This window comes from Vulpes vulpes, chromosome 5, assembly GCF_048418805.1.
Source record: "Vulpes vulpes isolate BD-2025 chromosome 5, VulVul3, whole genome shotgun sequence".
NCBI lineage: Eukaryota > Metazoa > Chordata > Mammalia > Carnivora > Canidae > Vulpes > Vulpes vulpes.
The window spans coordinates 83,624,609-83,646,079 of record NC_132784.1 but is presented as its reverse complement, the minus strand read 5'-3'; the positions used below and the strand labels follow the sequence as shown (position 1 = coordinate 83,646,079).

The following is a 21,471-nucleotide window of genomic DNA, read 5'->3' as shown; positions in this document are numbered from 1 at the left end:
TACCAGCATAAAATGTTCACATATCTATCCACGAGAAAGGGAGACTGGTCTCAGAACTCATCTTCTAGATAGCATGATGTTATGTTAATCCTGATGAATGTTAACATTTTTACTTCATTAGTAAGTTCTTGAAACCTAGTCACAGAACTGCTCCAACAAGATTCCCCAGGCCCTTAAAAAAGGAATGTGTTTGATAAAGGTCAGACCACACATTCGGGGATTGGGAGGAAGGAAGATGTGAGAAATCCAATCAGCCAGGAATCCTACCAGATAAGAGCCTTGTGTGACAGTATTTTGAATTAATAGCCTTGAAGGTGATAATAAGGATGAGAGGGGTGCTGTGATAATACTTCAAACAAAAACATAACCAAGATACTTGCAAAACAATCCAGGAAAAATCAAGATATGTTTCTACTTACCTGGTATCTGTCTGGTATCTTATCTGGTATCTGCATAGAAAGAACATGTACTTTTAAGTACAAAGACACTTACTATGTTTTGTTTTGTTTTGTTTTTTTAATGATTAGATATTTCTTTATCCATGACTTGTTATCTCATAGAAAAACTAAAGAACTCTGGTCATCACCCAAAAACTTGCCCTGTATATAAGAATGTGTAGGTGTCGTCCTGTTTGATTACTCATCCACATGAGCTACCATCCCTTCACGAATCAGAAGATTAAAGGAACACATCACTTGTTAATACAAAAATCTAGAGGACACTAAATGTCAGATTACTCTGGCTTTAGCCAGACTCATTTCTATGATATTCCTATAGGAGATGCTGAGTTCACAGAGAGGCATTTCCTCAACTCGTGTCTTTGTCATGTGCTTAGCTCCAGAATTTCCTGAGACTGGCATCTTTAACAAGAGAATTCTTTTGCAAGGGTCTGGGGCCAGACTGCCTGCTTTGACTCCTGTCAACACCACTTGGTGTCTGATCTCAGACAAGCTACCTAACATGTCCTCTGTGAAGTACTGATAGTTCTGATTCCTATCTCAGGCAGTTGTGAGGATTTAATGAGTTAATAATACTTTATAAAGCATTTAGAAGAATGTGTGGAACACAATAAGTTAGCCATTTGAATCATATTATATTTTCACGCTCAGCATATGTGTGGTTGGAAGAAGAGAAAAGGTCTGCATCTACTTAATGAAAACTAATAACTAGAAAAACTATATCAAAATATCTGCCTGGAAAACATATGTCCTGAACAGGATTTCCCAAGTAAAAGAATACTTTGGTTTTTATTAATATGTGTTTATTTAATCAGTTTTCCACTTTTAAAACACTTTAGGAAGCTATTCCTTCTAATACTTCCCAAAGTTATGAGGATTCCTTTAGGAAACGAGGAAGCACACATACCAATGCCCTAATCCCCCAATGAATACTGAGTTTTCATTTTGCCGAACTCACAGGCTCATATATTCTCAGCATAAAGGAATGATGGCTTCTGAAAAGTGGCCAAAATTGAAATTTTAAAAGGAGAGTTTGAATCTGCTTTCAGGAACAGATATATCTATAAAACTTAGCATATATTTTCACTTTTCTGAAGTTGTATCAAAGCATTAAAAGTATGAGAATACCTGGAAACTCAGTTCTGATTGGCATTTAATTAACAGGTTGAGATAAAATGCATTCTTATTACTTTACCAGTAATTAATAGATGATTTGGTGTCAAAATGAAATGCCCACGGATTGCATAATGTATTAAGTAATGAAATCAAGTTAACTGTGGAGGAAGCAGAGGGGGGCTGCATAGGGCTCATGGGCAAATGAAGTTGGCCTCAGAAACTACTAATTTGATACTTAGCATTAAAGATACTGAATGATAAAAATAAAACTTGATTTTCACTTGTTACTATCATTTTGCTCAGTTAGCTAGAGACGGCAAAGGTGATCATGATTCTCTGAAAATAAATTTAACAGATGGCCCTTGAGATGTGAAACAATGAGCCTGAAGGTACCTAAAGAGGTGTGTGTCCTGGCCGATGACTTACTCCATTATCAGAAGGCATTTGCATGCACAAGATACTTTCAAAAAAGCAGAGGCTGGAGAAGAGGCAGGGAAAGAGGTAATATCAAAATATATTTCAATTAAACCAGGCATGAGTGCTTATTCCTAAACTCACTTAACCTTCTTTAGGCATGAAGACCTTGGCAAGAACATTTTCTTGCAGGTAAAGGGATGTAAAGTTTTCTTTGCCCACACAACTGCCCAAGGAGTAGCTCTCCTTCCAACTAAGTTTCTAAGTTCTGTTGGAGTTAAAGTTACTGGAAGGATGTGTATAGGTACTGGGTCAAGGTCATGCAGGATGGACTGCTGACACTTATACATTAGGTATGTAAAAGGTGCCAAATATTTAGCTACTGAAATTTGAGAAGCCAGAAAACAAAAGGGGAGGTGGGCTAAAAGCACTTAAAACCTGCTTCAAATGTTATCTCCTGAACAAAGTCTACCTCTCAACCCAGGCCCTATGCATATACTTTGAAAATGGAAGTGACCGAGTTGCCTATTGCTTATAGGAGTTTAAGTTGATTGAGGGCGATTTAGCTGTAAATCCTAAGTGCTGATGCACAGGAGATGCTCACCACTACCGCATGAATATTCAATTTCACATTTTACTTTTGTTTCACACTTTAGTTAATGGTCTCTAGGAAATAGGGGAACTTATTTGAAATGAAATATTTTCAATATTACCTCTAGCTTACACAGATTCCTGCCCACAAAGCAGGTCTAACAGAGACTGCTATGCTTGAGCTGTCTTATTATTTGGCGTTATTCCACCACCAAAATAACGACATCACATTTTATCCTCCCCCCCGCCCCCCTTTCTGGTTGGGCTTGTCAGTTACTAGTTCATTGTCTCCCAGCTTCAAATTTACCCTTCAATGCCTGCTCTAAAATAATGAAAGCAATTATTTTAAGCATTTCCCTTTTAACTGCAAGAACGATGTCAGGCTTACCCAGAAGACACACGAGGTACAAGCAGGTGTCTTTGCCCCTGCCATTTGTCCAGAATGGCCCTGCCAACACCATGTTCCCATGGTCCTCTCAATATTCAGATACCGTGGCACCCTGACCCCCGTGGTCTAACAGTCCACTGGGTGAGCCTCACCTGTGCCCTGTAGGGCTGCTTCCTATTTCTCTGGTTAATGTGGGCCTATCTGGCCTTGACAGCCCGATGGACTCTGCCAGACAGTGAATTGCAACCAGTGTTCCCGACTAATCAGGTCAATATACAAGACTGGATCCTGACTGATATGGTTGTCATCACAGAAGTCTGGGGCCTCCACATGAAAAATGGGAGAACTACTTTTGCTTCTGAACTTGGGACCAGATTCTAAGGTATTTATTAAAAGTGAAATGTTCTCTAGATCATGTTTTTATCCTCAGAGGAACTCAGCCCCAAGTTTAAGTCTGTATTGTTCTAAGCCTTCCGTTCAGAGGGAGAAGTTATAATACTGAAGTTCAGCACCTCAGGTGAACAGGAGTTGTCCATATAAAAACAAGAATACCTCAGCACTTTCTGCAACAATTACCAGAAACATACAAAGTGAACTACTACAGAAAAATTAGATGCTGATTTAAGAGTGGTCACATAGCAAACACGCCAGTGTCAGGACTGAGGAATGGGACCTTCAGTTATTCCAAGTGGAAGATGTGTTAACATGTGAAAACTGAACTAACTCGGCAACAGTACTACAATTCACACAGCTATATACTGCACTGTGGCGAGCTTGAATTTGGGTGCTGCACGGACCTGGGTTCATCTCAGCTGTAGCATCTGAGTTGTGTGCCTTTTTTTTTTTTTTTTTTTTTTTTTTTGCGCCACCCTTGTGCCTTTAGCTAAAGGATATAAGCTCTGAGTTGGTTTCATTACCTCGTCTTGCAATGATGATGTCAAAATTGGATAGATCACCTACCTTAAAGAATTGAGAAGATGTTAAACAAGATCAGCAACCACTGTGGTTAGTTTTCCCTCTTGTTTCTTCATTTTATAGGTAAGAATACTGAGGCACAGAAATAAATAAAATTCTTGCCAAGAGCATAGCGGTTTATAGGTGCTAAGTGTGCATACCAGGGGACAAAACATGTACTAAAGCAGTTCTATGGAGGAGAGTAATTTATTAAGTGCTATCCTATACTCTCCTGACAAATGTCATTCATTACCAGACTGTTGATGAGCCACTGAAAATATAGAATAAATGCAATTTATGCCATTAAACATTTAACAATTTACATTTATAGAATACTCTGTAAGTGCTATGACTAGTATTTCACTTGATCACAACAGCCTTATCTTTAAAAGACTGATTTTTTAGCGATAAAAATTCTTTAGTAATAAAGAATTCCACAAATCAAGGAATTTCAGAAAAATAAATTATGTGTAAATAAAGGCAAATCACCACTAATTAATGACTTTGTGAATAATTTCTCAACTTTTAACAAAAGTCCAGGTTTCCGGGGATCCCTGGGTGGCTCAGGGGTTTAGCGCCTGCCTCTTTGGCCCAGGGCATGATCCTGGAGTCCCAGGATCGAGTCCCACATCGGGCTCCCTGCATGGAGCCTGCTTCTCCCTCTGCCTGTGTCTCTGCCCCCCCCCGCCCCCGTGTCTCTCATGAATAAATAAATAAAATCTTTTTAAAAAAGTCCAGGTTTCCTTTAGTTGTATATGCCATATGTAGTAGAGGGTAAGTTAGAAGTTTAAAAGTATCTGCTTCCCGAGGAAGGAAAGGCTGCTTGAACATGTTGCAAAAAATATAGATGAGTGATAGAATGTGAAAGTAAGCTTTTCATATGATCAAAGAATAAAAGGCTGCTACTAACAGAGGCTAATCATTATTTTTCAAAACACATCTTTATGCCTTATAATTTCATTCAATATTACAAGTCTAGACAAACCACACCTTTCCTCCAACCCTGCGCCTGTCCCCATCTGCTGAAACCAATGGAAGTGCTAGAAAACACAACATAAAAGTCCACAAAACAATTTAAAATTATTTTATTGGAAGACTGCTACTTTTTACACTTATAAAAAGTTTAAATGGAGATTGGAGATATACCATCTGCTGGACATAAAACTTAACCTTTTGGAGACCGGTGACATGGGCCATGGGGGACTGTGTTTTGGCCCAGGAAATTACATCATTCTTGCTGCATCACCTGACAGCACATGCCCACCCCATATATTCATAATACACCACAGCAAACTAACATTACAATATTCTTCATATTCTCTCTTCTTTAAAGCCCCCTGACCTAGTGGAGAATTTAGTCAATTCACGCTCTCATTAACGCAATAGCTTCCAGATGGTTCTTGCTGACTGCTGTCCTCTCCTTGTTTTGACCTGCCTTGCACATTGTGGCCAGACTAAACTTATAGGAATTGTGCAGTTACCTCCTTCTTTAAAAATCAACAGAATTTTCCCATTGGTAAGGTCATATTAAAATTAATGGTTAATTCTTACCTGAAACATACTTGTTTCTTTTCCTTCTTCAGGTCACCTGAGACAAAGTCCATTGTGATGCAGTGTGTAATGAGGACACCTTTCCTTTGAACATGAAGATTTAAATGCTATTTTAATTCTTCTCTCACACTCTAACTACAATCCATTAACTCACAGCACCACCTATCTTTCAATTAAAAGGTTAGAAAACTAGGTTTACTTTTAACAGAATGCCCAAATGATGTCTGGCCTACACAATTTACTGTGAAATTAAGTCCAAAATGCAAATACAAACGAAAAAAAGTCTAAAAATAAAAGTTCCATTTGACACGATATACCAAGGTATCTGTTCCAGTCCATATAAATCTCTTAGTAATGTTTCAAACAAAAAAGCTGGGTGAGCAGTATACTGATGCACAGTATACTGATTCCACATCACTATATTGATATTCACAGAATAGTGAACAAAACTACATTTGTTAATGTCAACCAGAAATTGTAATTGGAGAAGCAGGGCCATTTGACTTACAAATTCTAATATTCATTGATATTTATTTTCATGCCCAAGTGTTAACTGAAATGTGTTATCACCCTTTTCTTAGAAGTCTTCCCAATATTTTACACATTTTCCCTGTTTAAATGAGAAAAAAAGATGACCAGATATTAAATTCAATGTTTATGTTCTCTCAATGTGATAACTATCAGTACAAGTAAATATCTATTATATACATACAATAAAATATAACTATTTATAAATAAATACAAATAAATAAATGAATAAAATGGGGGTGGGAAGGGAGCCTGCCTGTGTAGTGCATAGTTTGTTCTGCATAGTAACCCAAACCAAGCTTACCGTTCTTCTTTCTCAAATCAGTGTTATGGCAATTTCCTTACATAATCAATATAAATATTCAAGCAAATGAGCATTTGTACCAAAAGCTAAGATGTCAACCTATGAAAAATCAAAATGTCTCAAATGTACACTGTATTCCTCCTGTGTAGTTCACAACTTAATAAAGCAGGCTGCACCAGGCATTAGCGCCCATTTTACTGATAGGTAAATGGATGCACCACTGCTTATGCACAACAGTGCATGGGAAACAGAATTCCACACCAGCACTTATATATGTCTGTCTCATGTTCTGTTCCTCAGATACAAAAATTAGGAAAAAACAATGGGGCGCCTCCGTGGCTCAGTGAGCTAGGTGTCTGACTCTTGATTTCAGCTCAGGTCATGATCTTGGGGTCATGAGATCGAGCCCTGCCACTGGACACCATGCTCAGCTCGGAGTCTGGTTGAGATTCTCTCTCTCCCTCTGCCCCTCCTTCCTGTTCATGCTCTCTAAATAAATAAATAAAATCCTTTTTAAAAATTAGGAAAAAAACAAATAATTTCAGTTAAAAGCATAAGTAATGTAACTTATAAAAGTTATTTTGAAAAAAGCATTTGGTTATAATTTTCAATGTAACTGTCACTATAACAAAAGTTTTGAAGACTACTTTGGAAGACTACTACTCTTGTTAACCCTGAGTAATTGGGTTACGTGTATTCTTAACAATTGATACATTGGGGCCCTAGTTGTTTTAGAAGCTCTTTTGTCAGAGTCTAAGTAGTGTGGTGTCTACCATGCAACTTGTACCACATGGCCTTTTTTCTTGTGATTTCTGGCAGCAGACACTAACACAAGCCTTTCTGGGAGTGGTGAATTAAATTACTACCCAATTTCAGTACGGTTAACTTGCAAATTGTAGCAAAGTTGTTAAAAGAGAAAAATAAGCCCTTCTAATTTTTACAATAATTAGTGAAAATTTCATACTACTGACAGAATAAAAAGAAGAGTCCTTTGCCTACTTTGTAAACTTTCCCTTCCACTCTCTTTCAAAGTTTTATATTCCATATCCATTGTTTTCCTAATATCATCATATCTTTCCTCCTGTAGAATTCCTTATAAGCTGTTTCAGGCAAATTACTAACTTACTTCAAGGTTCTGCTAAACTTCCATGTCCTAACATTTAAAATACAGTAGAAATTTTTATTTTTTTCTCACATTTTATTGCACAATACAAACTTGATTAAAATGCACTAAAAAAACCAACATTTTGTGTTGAAAGTAACACTAATTTAAAATGTTTGGTAGGAAATAGCATAATTTATTTTAATATATTCCAACTTAATATGAAGATGAATAGTTTATTTCAGAAAGTTTAGATATCTTAACTATAGTTTATTACTGAAACAAATTTTTTGGTCTCTCTCTCGCTCTTATTTTTGACTTTTTAATTCTTCTTTAGAAGTTCACAGTGTCATAGAAGTGAAAAATAAGATTGATAGAAACCACTCTAAGACCTATGGCTTTATATACATAAAAAATTCAATAATGTTGCCATAACCCCTAATACAATGTGATCCTTACTTACTATTATCCAGAATAAACTGTACATATATTAAATTGTTCAAGTATATCTAGAGCAGGGCTTATAAAAAGTGAGGTCCCACTGCTTAAATTAATGGGCTTCTCTTTGAAGATCACTTCTAACTTCAACATAATTAGTTCTAACAATTTTTTGACTTTATAATTTATTATACATTCTCATATTGTCTAAAATGCTCAAATAAGCCAAACATTTAATTTACATCAAGTTTAATTCCACTTTAGTACAGCACCAGAGGTTAAAAATGGATCTGACTAACCAAATGTTCTTTTTTATTAGTTACAGTTTATTTATTTCTACACCATTAAACCCAAACTGAAAATGAAGACAACCTGGGCCAAACTCATTCACCTTTTTTAAATAAATAAACAACTCACCCACATCACGCTTATATACCTAATTGTTTTCCTACAGTGTAGATTCTGTTAACAGCTATACAATTAACTAAGCCAAAGCCAACTTCTTATTTTGGAGGACTAGGCCAGTCGGATAGGATTCTCCAGGTTTGCCTTAAAATTTTCAAGAAACCTGGTAGCCAGTTCATCGTCCACCACTCGGCTGTCACTTGACATTGTGACTGTTATAAGCTGGCGCTGCTGCAGCCTGTCATTCCCCTCTTCATCCTGCTCGAGCTTGAGCACAGGTCGGAATCTCCCAACAGCCAGAATGCAGGCCTGAGGAGGGTTGATCACTGCAGTAAATTCATCGATGCCAAACATGCCCAAATTGGAAATACTAGGGGAAAACAAAAAGCTCTGAAAGTGGCATGTCCTTAATCAAAGAATCCTTTTCCAGAAGCCCATGTTCTCATTCTACTAAAACACTGTGATACAGAATCTTACCAAGTTATTCCAAGGCCAAAGACAAAGATAACTATTTACAGCAGTATCAAAAACAACACACTTATAAATAGTGTATCTAATATGAACATTCATTCAGCATGAACTGGAAGTCCTTGGAAGTGGGTTAGGACAAGAAAAAGAAATAATAAAATATAAGAAGGACTGGAAAAAAGAAATAAAAGTCATTATTCACAAATGAATTGAGTGTATGTACACAGAAAACTGAAGATTCTACAGATAAACTAGTAGGATTCATAAGTGAATTTAGCTAAGTCACTAGATAAAAAGGTCAATATAAAAAACTATTTTATATCTATATACACGTTGCTGTAGTTAGAAAATGAAATTTTAAAATTTACAACAGTAGCAAAAACCAAATATTAAGAAATACATCTAATGAAACAAATATAAGACCTCTATATAGATTACAAAACAGAACTGAAAGAAACCAGAGAACTGAATAAACAATGGTTTATACCATGTTCACTACCTAGAATACTCAATGCTGTAAAGATGTCAATTCTCCTCAAACTGATCAAAAGATTTAATGCAATCCCAATCAAAACTCCAGCAAGGTTGGGGTGCCTGGGTGGCTCAGTCAGTTAAGTATCTGACTCTGATTTTTGCCTCAGGTCATGATCTCACGATCCTGGAATCAAGCCCTGCATCAGGCTTGGAGTTCAGTGTGGTGTCTGCTTAAGATTCTCTCTCCCCCTCTCCTTCTGTCCCTCCCCCCACTCATGCTTGTGCTCACACTCTCTCCCCCCATAAATAAACAAATAAATAAATAAATAAATAAATAAATAAATAAATAAATAAAATGTTTAAAAAAATAACCTCCAGTAAAGTTTCTATGTATGTGTCTATATGCGGAAAGTGATATGTTGAAATTTATTTAGAAATATAAAGAGCCAGGAAAGACAACTGTGAGGGTGAAAAAAATTAGATTTTCCTCGCCAGATATCACCAGTTACAGTTTGGTGGTACTGAGCAAGGGATGGACAAACTAGCCGATTAAAGACAGAATACAGAAGAGACCAAACACATACACAGTCACTTTCAGTGCCATGGAGGTATAAGCTTTTCCATAAGTGAGGCTGGGTCAACATAATATCCATATGGGGAGTGGGGGGGGAGAATCATGACCTTTTATCTTCATACCACACACAAAATCCAGTTTTAGATAGATTGTGATCTACATGTGAAAAGTTATAAAGCTTCTAGGAAATAACACAGAAAAATAACTTCATGATTCTGGGATAGGCAATAATTCCACACATAAAACAAATAGTACCAACTGTAAAAAAAAATACTAATGAATAAAATTTCAAATTCAGAACTTGTGTTCATTAAAAACACCTTGAAGAAAGTTCCTAGAGCAAGGGACAGAGTTGGAAAATGTATTTGAAATAGTATGTATCCTATAAAAGTCTGTGTATCTGGAAATAAGAACCCTCACATTCCATTTTTAAAAATGGACAAAAGGCATCAACAGGTACTTTATCTGATAAGTTACCAGATATCCAAAAGGCTATAAATGAAAATAGTACTCAGCATCACTAATTTGCATTTCCCCAACCACAAAGAGTACAAAAACATGCTCTAAGAACTGTTACAATTTAAAACCTGACATTACTAAGTGTTGGTGAGAATATGAAGCAATGAGAATTCTCATACACTGTTATTCTAAGTATAAATTTGGGAAAACATTCTGGAAAATTGTTGGGCAGTATCCATTAAGGCTTTTAATTCAGGGATTTCACTTCAGGTCAATAAACAAATATACTCACCATAAGACACTAATAAAAGAATGTTCATAGCGCCATTATTTGTAATAGCACCAAACTGTAAACAACAAATGCCCAACAGTAAAATGGATAGTGGCATACTCATACAACATATGATAAAATACTATATACTGCAATAAAAACTGCTTCACACTGCAATGTGGTTAATCTCAGACATTAATGTTAAGTAAAAGAAGTCAGACACTAAGGAATATATTTGATTTATATAAAGACCACAGGGAGCAAAATAAATCTATGGTGATGATTTTCAGAATAGTGGTTACTTTGGCAAGGTAAGGGAAGCTTCTGGGATGCTGGAAATGGTCTATATCTTGCTTTGGTTGGATACACAGGTTTCTCCACTTTTTGAAACATTCATGCTATACTCAGTATACACACTGTGTGTGACACTTAAGAAAAGAGCTGATAATAACTAAAGGGCCTAAGTGTCACTATTTTCCTCCAAAGTACCTTAAAATAAGAGAGCACAAGTAGAAAAAAGTTGAGGTTTATAAATGTATTGTATTTGTAAATATATTTTTTTAAAGTTGCAGAAACTGGATGTCATTCTGAGAGTACCTGAAGAATTAACTAGCTAACCCTAGTGAGTTCCTACTAGCCTTGATATGTTGCTTCAATTAAAAAAAGTGTTTCAAAAAAATGAATTAAACAGATTGATGACACAGACTTCTAGGTCTGTTATCTGTTTGATGCTACTGATAATTAAGAGTTTAAATTTTACCTAAAAGATCCTCCTTGGTATTCTTCAGGTAACAGTTTCCCATCTCTTGCTTTCTTTGATAGAGCCTGGGAAAGAAAAACACAAATACAACATGACAACCAACATCATGTTACAGGGTTCATTTTGTCACTTAAAATATTTGGATAGGGTATGCCTTCATCTCTGATATGCCTTGACTTGACTTTAATACAATTAAAAAATGAATAAGTGCAGAGAGTCTAAGAAGCTAAAAATGTAAATCACAGCTCTACAAAAATTACTTCCCTTTAAAAATTCTTCAAGTGTTAGAATTACCCTGTACGCCATTACTATGTAGAACATTTCAGTGTTTTCTATAGAAAACAATGAAATTTATTCTGTTTACAGAATTTCTTTCTTTTAAGACACAGTAGTAGAAGAAGCCATTCCTGTCAACCCAGTTGGTTTTAAATAATTGTCCATTGGCAAAAATCCTATAACCAATATTAGTTTCCATCTTTCAGTATTTCTTTACATGTGACATATACATATATATAACTTCAGACAGTTGTAAAAAAAAGTAGAGTTTTGTATTTTACTCTCAGTATTCTGAGAATCTTTTGTGTTGTTAGTCTTTATATATATTTTTTTAATTTCTGCTTAACATTCTAAATACTACATCTGCCATAATTCAATCATGTCCCCAGTGTTTTACTTTGGTTCACTGACTTTTCAATTATTTTATATAAATTTTCAGAAGTGGAATTACAAAGTAGTAGAACATAAACATTTTCTTGGTTCTTGATTTACAGCTGAAACATTTCCTGAATGAGCTAGTACAATTTGCACTGCCTTGAGATATAGAAGAACGTAGTAATTTCGTGTCACTATTGGCAAAACTGATTTCTAAAAGCTGACAGAAGACAGATGACACTGAAAGTGACATTAAGTAGTTAAAATTTCCTTTACTTGCACTTGCAATTAACCACACCTATGCTAATTTTTATTTTTAAAATAATGCTTCAAAAACAAAGGAATGGAGGTTGAGTTGTTATATATGAAAAATTAATAATGAGCTAACTTACTATGAACGGAAGAGAGAAATGAAACTACTGTCATTTGGGGAGATGAAATAAATCTGAGGCTTAATTTTCTGTACTATATAGCTAACACAGGTACAATTACAATCACTGTTGGCAACTGTTAAACTTTAAACCAGAGATGACTTAATTTTTTAGAAAAACATTCTTTAAAAGTCTAAAAATGTTCTCAACGTATCACTGCGACTTTCTGACAACTGAGATAACTACATATTTATACCAGTTGGATGTAGTTATTTATAAAACTACTTAGATCCAAAATGAAAACTGAAAAGATGAACTTAGACTTGTATGGTCCTTGGATTATCAGAAATAGAAGACAATCTACAAACGTATTTTTTCTGCCTAAAGCAATGTGACTGCTCACATGATATAAACAGGCATGTATCATATGAACTCTGAAAGGCATTTCTTTTAAGGCAGATGATCTCAAGAATCCTGATGAGTTACCAGGCTAAAAGAAATAGCACAGATATTCATTTAAAAAACTGGATTGCAAGTCCCCATAAAATTTAAAAAAAAAAAAAATCTCTGTAGACCCTAAACATACCAGCAGGACATTCTTAGCAATGAACTTTAAAGGCCTGGAATAAGAGTAATTCTGAGGAGGATCACTGGTTTTGAAAATAGTTAATTCTCACTGGGATTTCCCAGCAATGTAAACTTAAGATCAAAACACATGTTACCTGAAGCCTCCAGCTTGAAAGGATGTAATACAAGATGACCAGCAAATATTTTTACAATAGGTTACATTCCTTACTAATTCACTTAAAAAATTTAACTGCATAAATCAAGTAAAACTTTGCCTTACTTTTAAAATTGTTACAATTAGTGAAGAATTAAGAATGGCATGGGATCTAAGGTTTGTTACTATATTACTTTATGTTTAGAGATACAAACTTGAACTCAGCAGAGGCATGCCTATAGCACCACACAATGACATCCCTGAGATTATCGAGGGTCAAGAAGTAAAAACTTAGAGCAGGTGTTCTTAACTCAGGTCCATAAAAGGAGTTCCAGAAACCTACAAACTCCTTGAAAAATTAATCTCAGTAAAGTTATTTTTTGAAAATTAAAAAAATAAATTCACTGGGCATCTGTGATTTTTATGCACTCTTGTAAAATTGGCTATATGGAAAGAACAAAAAAGACCCTCAAAATCAGACAGAAGGGAGAAAGATCATAAATAAACAAGGGAGCCTCAAAGACTGATCAGTTGCATAAAGATAGTAAAACAGGTAATGTCAGAAAGCTACTTTAGCTATGGAAGCCATAGAAGGCCTAAGAAAGGGGCATCTGAACTGAGAAATGCCCAGATTTAAATAAATCCTCACTTCTACTATTTTCTAAATGCATTACCTTGGGCAAATTTCCTAAAGGCACTAAAACTCTGTTTCCTCAATATTGAAATGGGGAAATGAAGGCTTCAACTGTAACATGGGACTAAGACAATTAAATCAAGTGCTTGGCCTAGTATCTGGTATATCCTAAGAACAAGAGTGGAGTGTTCCTCACAGACAGCAGGGTGGGAGAGAGAATGGGAAGCAGAGAGAAGTAGCCAGAGCACAGTGAACCACAGGATTGGTGGGAATCCGAGGGAAGCTTCAAGGACCACCAGAGAGGCCCTGGGACATTCCAAAGGGTTAAGACTGTCCTTCCCATCGCTGAGAAGCTGCTCACATAGCCTCCTTACCACCGCATCCTAGGTTCTTCCTGAATGTATTAGCATAGTAAAATTAGTAACTTGGTCAAAGTCAAAGAAACCTTCCTGTAATGGTTAATTTTTAAAATTTAATATAAGAAATAGACAAACATTAAAAAACAAGAAAAATATATAAAGAATATTAAAGTAAATTCTAACTCTATAGTTAAATGCAGTCTCATCTGAATTTCACAAAAACCCTAAAATAGATGAATTCTCATTGCTGTTGAAGACTTCTGATGAATAAAAGGCATATAACTATCTCAGTAAACCAATCTATATTACTTTGATTTTTGAACTGGTCAAATTACCGCTCAATTAAGAAAAACAGTTGTATTTTTATCTATAAAAACATACTGCAGATCTTTTCAGTGGGTAGTTAATTAATTTGGGGATGCCTGGGTGGCTCAGTGGTTGAACATCTGCCTTTGGCTCAGGTTATGATCCCGAAGTCCTGGGATCGAGTCCTGCATCGGGCTCCCTACAGGGAGCCTGCTTCTTCCTCTGCCTGTGTCTCTGCCTCTCTCTCTATGTCTCTCACGAATAAATAAATAAAATCTTAAAAAAAAAAAAAAGTAGATTAACTTGTGTTCATGTATTTTGGGCAAGTTTATGTATATGTGTATATACTATCCACTCTCCAAAGAAATCTTATCTTCTACTTTTAATTCCTCCTTATAACTTGTTCATCCACTATGCATATAACTGGTCTTTGGTAAATGAAAAAAGAAAAGCATCACTTAACTAAATGAATCTGAAATTTTCAATTCTAACACTATAAGAGCCATGATATTTCTGTCAAAAAATACCTTTGGAAATTATAGTGGTTGTCAGAGCTGACCTACTGCCTATGTTCCTGTCTATTCAATGGGATATTTTGGGAGAAATCAGACTCCTCCATATGGGAGCTATAAAAACTGCTTTTAAAGAAACTCAGAAAAAAATTCAGTACTTTTGCCTCTGGAATATTAAGTACTTTTAGTGGTTTCCATTCTAGAGAGGAAATGAATAAAATCAATTTTGAAGAATAAAACACTGAGCAGTGAAGTCTCTCCATTACAACCTTCATAGAAATATGGTTTCAGCCTTAACTTTAAAACTATCTAAAAAAACAAACAAAAACTATCTAAATAGAGTTGAATTTTAGACTTTGGGAAATAAAGCATTCACCTGTAACTTGAATATAGTTGATCCTCATTTATCTGTATATTATTTCTGAATTTTTGAATCTTAAATGTTCTTAAAGTAAGTCATACTTGAATAAAAACTTAAAAACTTTCATATGATTGATGGTCACTTGGAAATACATCACAGTGTGACTAGTTCATGTCAAGACTTTACCAGAAAGTAAATACTAACACTTTGAAAGCACAATATTTCTTAAGACATACCTTTACAGAGTCAGCAATTTCCTGTATACCCTTAGCAGCAGCATCTTTTATGATTGGTGTAATTAAACCTTTATCTGTTGCCACAGCCACTGAAATGTCAATAAAGGGCAGTTGCTTTGGGCCCTCTCCATCCCAGCTTACATTAACATCTGGCATTTGCTAGGAAAAGGAAAAAACATGTCACTCTAAGGAAACAGCTTTATTTATTTATTTTTATTCTTTTTTAAGCAGTAGCTTTAGTAGACCAAGGTGGTTACAGAAAAATAACTTTATTACGCTTTTCTGAAAGTGAATATAGGTGGACAAAAGCAAATAAATGAAGACTCAGTTTGAAATAATGGTTTGGATCTCTGTGTTAAATGTCTTCTATGTTCAGGAAAAATAAACACACCATGTTTTTTGAGGCAAGCTTCAAGAAATGCTGATGTACATGTTTTGATCTCTTTACAACAGATGATGGTTAAAAAAAGGTCTCCCTTTGTTAAACCTGATTGCTAAAAAGCATTTAACATTTGTTATACTTCCTGCCTCATATGCTGACCGAAATGGCCTTGAGGAGAAGAGGGGAGGGGACAGGGTAGCGACATTCAACCACATTACTCCTATGGCATGTAGGAAGCTCTATTTTCTAGCACAGCCCTGGGAGAGATATCAATCATCTGGCCTTAATAAGTGATTTCTCTATTTAAAAGAGATTTCCTAGACTTCATAAACATATGACAAACGTATGAGCATGCTTGTATTTAACATATATACACGGAGGATGAAAAGAGCAGAAGAAATCAGTAAACACCTGGAGACAGTATAAACTGACACTGTTGCCAAGTATCAGAGAAATTAAGGTGAAAAACAAATTACAAACTAATTTCTTTTCTCAAAAATTCTTTGCTTTGATAACAGCCTACCTAATCATACTTATGGCCACTCCCTGGAGATGCATTCCCCACCATACATGGGCTTCTCACCGTCCTGCTATGCTCACTCCCACTGCATTTCTTTCTTTTCTTTCTTTCTTTCTTTCTTTCTTTCTTTCTTTCTTTCTTTCTTTCTTTCCTTTCTTTCTCTCTCTCTCTCTGTCCTCTCTCTCTCTTTCTTTCTTTTTCTTTCTTTCTTTCCTTCTTTCTTTCTTTTTTCTTTCTTTCTTCTCTTTTCTTTCTCTTTCTTTCTTTCTTTCTTTCTTTCTTTCTTTCTTTCTTTCTTTCTTTCTTTCTTTCTTTCTCTCTCTCTCTCTCTCTTTCTTTCTTTCTTATTTTTAAAGAGAAAGCAAGAGAGTGAGCACGCGAACACATGGGCGAGTGGCCAGGCGGAGGAAGAGGGAGAGAAAGAATCTTAAGCAGGCTCCACACCCAGCGCAGAGCCTGACCCAGGGCTCCATCTCACAACCCTGAGTTCATGACCCGAGCCATAATCAAGAGCTGGACACTCAGCCGAATGAGCCACGCAGGCACCCTCTACTGCATTGCTTTCAACTGCTCTTGGCCCTTCTCTGTCTCTTAAGGCTCAGCTCATTCATTCAAAGTAATCAAAGCTTGTTTATGTTAAAATAATAAAGACTGAAGTCCCTAACCCCCAGAAAATGTTAAATTATTCATAGGAAACACTATGGGCCTTAAAAGAGGAAAAAAAAAAAAAAATCTTGCCTAAGTGAGAAATATCTGGTAAATAAATGTAATTACAGAACTACGTAACAAAAACCTATGGGTCTCAGTTGCAGTCAAAGGAAAAATTCATATTCTTAAACCTTCTTATTCCTATTCCTAATTATAATAATTACACATTCACATTTTCTAACAAAATATTTTCAAAGAAAAGTCTAACCTAATCCCATTCTAAAGCTAAGGAAATGACAGAAGGAACACATAAGGCAACAATATAAATGGACTGAGGACACAAATATGCAATAATAAAAGACAGAGTTTAAAACAATGCCAGCATTGAGAACATTAAAATAATATAAGAAGCAAATTTAAATGATGGGATAATAAGTTTGGGAATCCAGATGAAGTCAGTGATTTTCTGGGAATATAGAAGTTCCCAAAATCAATTCAAGAAAAAGCTGAAAATTAAACAGTTCAATAATTACAGGGGAAAAATGAGAAGGTTGTCAAGGCTCTTTCCCCTAAAATAGAACTAGACTCATATTTTTGGTGAATTCTATAAAGCTTCAAGAAATAAAAACCTTTATAATATTGAAATAAGCACAGAGAAAGGAAAGGGGAGAAGTACCTGAATTCACCTTAAGAAGCCACTAATTTAAAAAAAGAAAAGCTTGACAAAACTAGCACAAAATTTAAATTATAATTACTTATGTTCTCCTGATACAAAATTATGAAATGAAATGTAATGAACACTAGAGATTCACTTAAGGAGGGCAAGAATGGTTCATAATTCATGATGTAATTCAAAATATTATCTGGTCAAAAGGCAAAAGCCATATGAACACTTAGATATGAATGGCTAAGAAAAGGCATGACTTTAAAATTCTCTATTACTGTACTGTTCAAGAAATAAAAAGAAATATCTTGTAAGTATATATTAAATACAGCACTTAACAAACACAGTGATCCAGAAAAACAGTCCAGTCACAGAAAGACAGGGCAGAAAATGGTGCAGAGCGAGAAGGCAGGAAGCCTGGGTTTCAGATCCAAACCCAATTCTAGATACCTGCCTCAAACCTGCTCCTCTCCCACTTTCCCAATGTCAGTACGTGAAAAACTCCATTCCTCCCACTGCTCGGGCCCAAGTCCTTACCCCTTCTCTCGCATCCCACATCCAATCCATTAGCAAATCTGGTTGGCTTTACCTTTGAGATGCATCCCAAATCTGGCCTTCACCCCAGCTTCACCTCTAGCTGCTATCTTAGTCCAAACCACTGTCCTTGTCCACAGCCTCCCAGGAGAGCACACGGCTGCCCCCTGGCCTCCCCACAGGCTGTGTTCCACAAACCACCAGAGGACCCTCTCCATCAGTTCTCTCTTAAATCCTCTGAAGGCTTCCTTCTTCATCGAAAGAAACTCCCTAGTCTTCCCGGGCCACCAAGGCTTCATCCACTTTAGGGCCCTCGCAACTCCTTCCTCTTTCTTCTGCTTAATCTCATCTGCTACCTTTCCTCCTCCAGAAACACTGTGTCCCTGGCACCGCAGCATGTTTCTCCCAGCCTTCTGCCTGCAGTTTCCTTTGCCTGGAGCATTCTTCTAGCCGAGAGCTCTGTGGCTCACATGCTCTCTTCCAGGCCTTGGCTCCACCACCACCTTGTCAGAGAGGCCTTCCTGGCCAAACTGTGTGCACCGTGATACCCCTACTTATTCTGTAGCGCTTTCTCTTTCTCCCAGTACTTTCACTATCTGACAAATACTGGTCTCTAACAACGACACTATAAGCCCCAGAAGAGCAAAAATGTGTCAGCTTTTGTTCACCACTGTTTTCCTAAATGCACTCAGTACATGACAGGAAATCAGTTACTTACTATTGGCTGAATAAATGACCTTTATTCTGCTATAATTAGCTCTGAGTCCCAATGATTCTCAGTTTCATCTGTAAAACTGAGGGCATGAGATTAAACGACATAATATTTTCAGCAATAAGATTATATAATTTTGGGGACTTAAAAATGACAGTTCTATTTACCATATAAAAATCCCAAGATATGAGTCCATTTTAGAAGCCAAAATGATTTGGGGTCTACTACTTACTTTAAGAGTAACAGCTGCTGCCTTGATTATAAAATCATTCACTGATACTTTAATGTCATCTGAAAGAAAAACAAGCATATCAAAATTAGCGTTCATAATGAAATTTTAACATTGGCCATTACGATTTCAAACTTGTTCATTAATAAATTACAATGAAAAATATTACAGGTTTTTGTTTGCTTGCTTAGATGGTACTGAGTCTCCTAATTACAAAAACTTCTATATTATTTGAGGTCCTGCATAAATAATATTAACCACAAATGTAAAAGATTACTTCTGGACCTTGATTACAATTCTTTTAAATTGCTCAGATATCATACACGAGAACCTGAAGGACACAGTATAAGCATAAATAAAAAGAAAAGAACCAACTCCTATGTCTCTAAAAACACAAATGGTCTCTCTACGGTGATTCATTTTTTTTCCTCTCTCACCCTTTTCAAATGTCTTTATCCTGCATATGCTTTATAATATTATTGATTATACTTGAACAGTGGTAACATACATTTTAAAGATCTCTATATCTATCTACCTGTATCTAGAGAGATTTTTTTACTAATGGAGTGTATACCAAAAAAAATTTAAGACCACTGAGCTGCTTTTTAACTTAACAAAACAGGATATAGCAAAGGCCAAAGATGAAGCAATGTTGGCACAGGTCCTAGTGCATTGAACAAAATGAGGTTTTCTGTCTAGTTTTATGGTGATTCCATTTGAATCAATTTCCTTCCAGTATACATAATGATTTCAAGATAAAGCTAAGGTCCCCTCCCTTCCCACAGAGCTGATCATAACGAAAGCATCTGATTTACACTTTTGCTTTTCCCAGCGGGTAGGAAAGTGTTGCAAAATGTAAACTACAATTGATTCTCTACTGCAAGAGCTTCTAGAAAAAGAGTTTAAGATCAAGATCTACTCAATGGTATGTGGCAAGATACACAAATCCTGTTACTGTAGTATCATGGAATTTAACATGAACAATAGCTCATTCTAAAGGCATGGTGGAAATTTCAGAAAGACATGAAATGAATTATCATAAATCCAAATACTGCCAAACTGTCATGGTAACCACCACCTGCTCATCCAATTTATAGCTCTTTTAATTCAGATTTCCAGAGACATAAATATTTTTGTTTGCTTATTTAAAACCCCTTCAGGAGTAGAAATATCAGTGGACTTCCAGTGCTTACAGAATTTTAATGATAGCCACTGAAGACATGGTCAGTATAAATTCAAGTATGTTGACATATTTTATGAACTTATTATGCTTACCTTTCATAGCTCCCTTAACCTCCTCTGCACTTTATCTACTACCCAGAGGTATCCACAGTGAAGACTTCCCAAACCACCATTAGCCAATGCCAGACCACCTATTTACTGCCAGAGTGCATAATGCTCACGTAAATTCTCTGCCCTCAACATACCCTAACATTGTGTACTCCTGAGCTTGTCACTTTCTTTGTTGTGAAACACAATTCTCTTACTGGCTTCTATATCACTGTATTCTTCTGTTTTCTTCCACTCTTTATCACTCACTCATTTTCCTTCCCTTCCTCTCAATGGTGGCACCATCTCAGGCAAGAACTGTCTGTTTCATGGTTTTGATACCATTCGTACAACGATGAATCCTTCAAATGCTAACTCTTATCCTGATGCATCAGAAGCTTCAGACTTTTATATCCAATTTCTCATATGATACTTCTAACAGGCATTGAAAATAAAAAAAGTACAAAGGAGTTTTTTTTAAGATCTTTTATTTTTAACTTTTTATTATGGAAATTTTCAAGTATATAGAAAAGAGACTTCTTGGTGACATTGAGAAGAATAGGAAATAGTTTGTGAGGGAATATCAAACATTTTCACTTACATATCATTATAAAACAATAAAGACACACTTATAGAATGTTATATAACTATATAAGAAAGAGTACTGGAGATAAATAACGTGGGCTCTTTGAAGACCCCCTAGAAACTTCCTAGCTGCAAGGACATACCAAACTTGATACTAAACTAATTCACCTTTCCACTGAAATAGTACTGTTTCCTGCCTCATGAAAGGAAGAAACCAGAAAAAATACTCTCATAGTAATCTCTATATTATGACTAAGCAAGTACACTTTAAACCTATAGGGAAGGTGCCAGGATTAACTTTTTGAATATTGATAATTTTCTCGGAAGTAAGCTTTCCATTTATTTCCTTGAACTTTTAAAAGGGGTCAGGTTGTCTTCATATGAATTCTTCAAAGTCTGTATCTAAACTGAAATATCAGTCTGTTGTTGCTTGAGATGTAGAAAGCCACAGGAGAAAATTTTTCCCACCCTAATAGGGCAGGGGGAAAAGTAGGGGTTACAAAATCATAACATAAGTCTGTT

General features: G+C 35.8%; 1 protein-coding gene across 1 annotated transcript in view; it reads right to left on the bottom strand.

The window, feature by feature from the left end:
- Positions 1 to 7,481: 7,481 nt before the first annotated feature.
- The window catches only part of PDHX (pyruvate dehydrogenase complex component X), a 64,419-nt gene continuing 50,429 nt past the window's right edge, over positions 7,482 to 21,471 (bottom strand). The window contains exons 8-11 of the mRNA XM_026012753.2: positions 19,099 to 19,157; positions 15,407 to 15,565; positions 11,256 to 11,320; positions 7,482 to 8,619 (exon numbers count right to left, since the gene is read on the bottom strand). Coding sequence (XP_025868538.1) covers positions 8,361 to 8,619; positions 11,256 to 11,320; positions 15,407 to 15,565; positions 19,099 to 19,157 — 542 coding nt within the window. The 3' untranslated portion in view covers positions 7,482 to 8,360. The remainder of the gene's footprint in view (positions 8,620 to 11,255; positions 11,321 to 15,406; positions 15,566 to 19,098; positions 19,158 to 21,471) is intronic.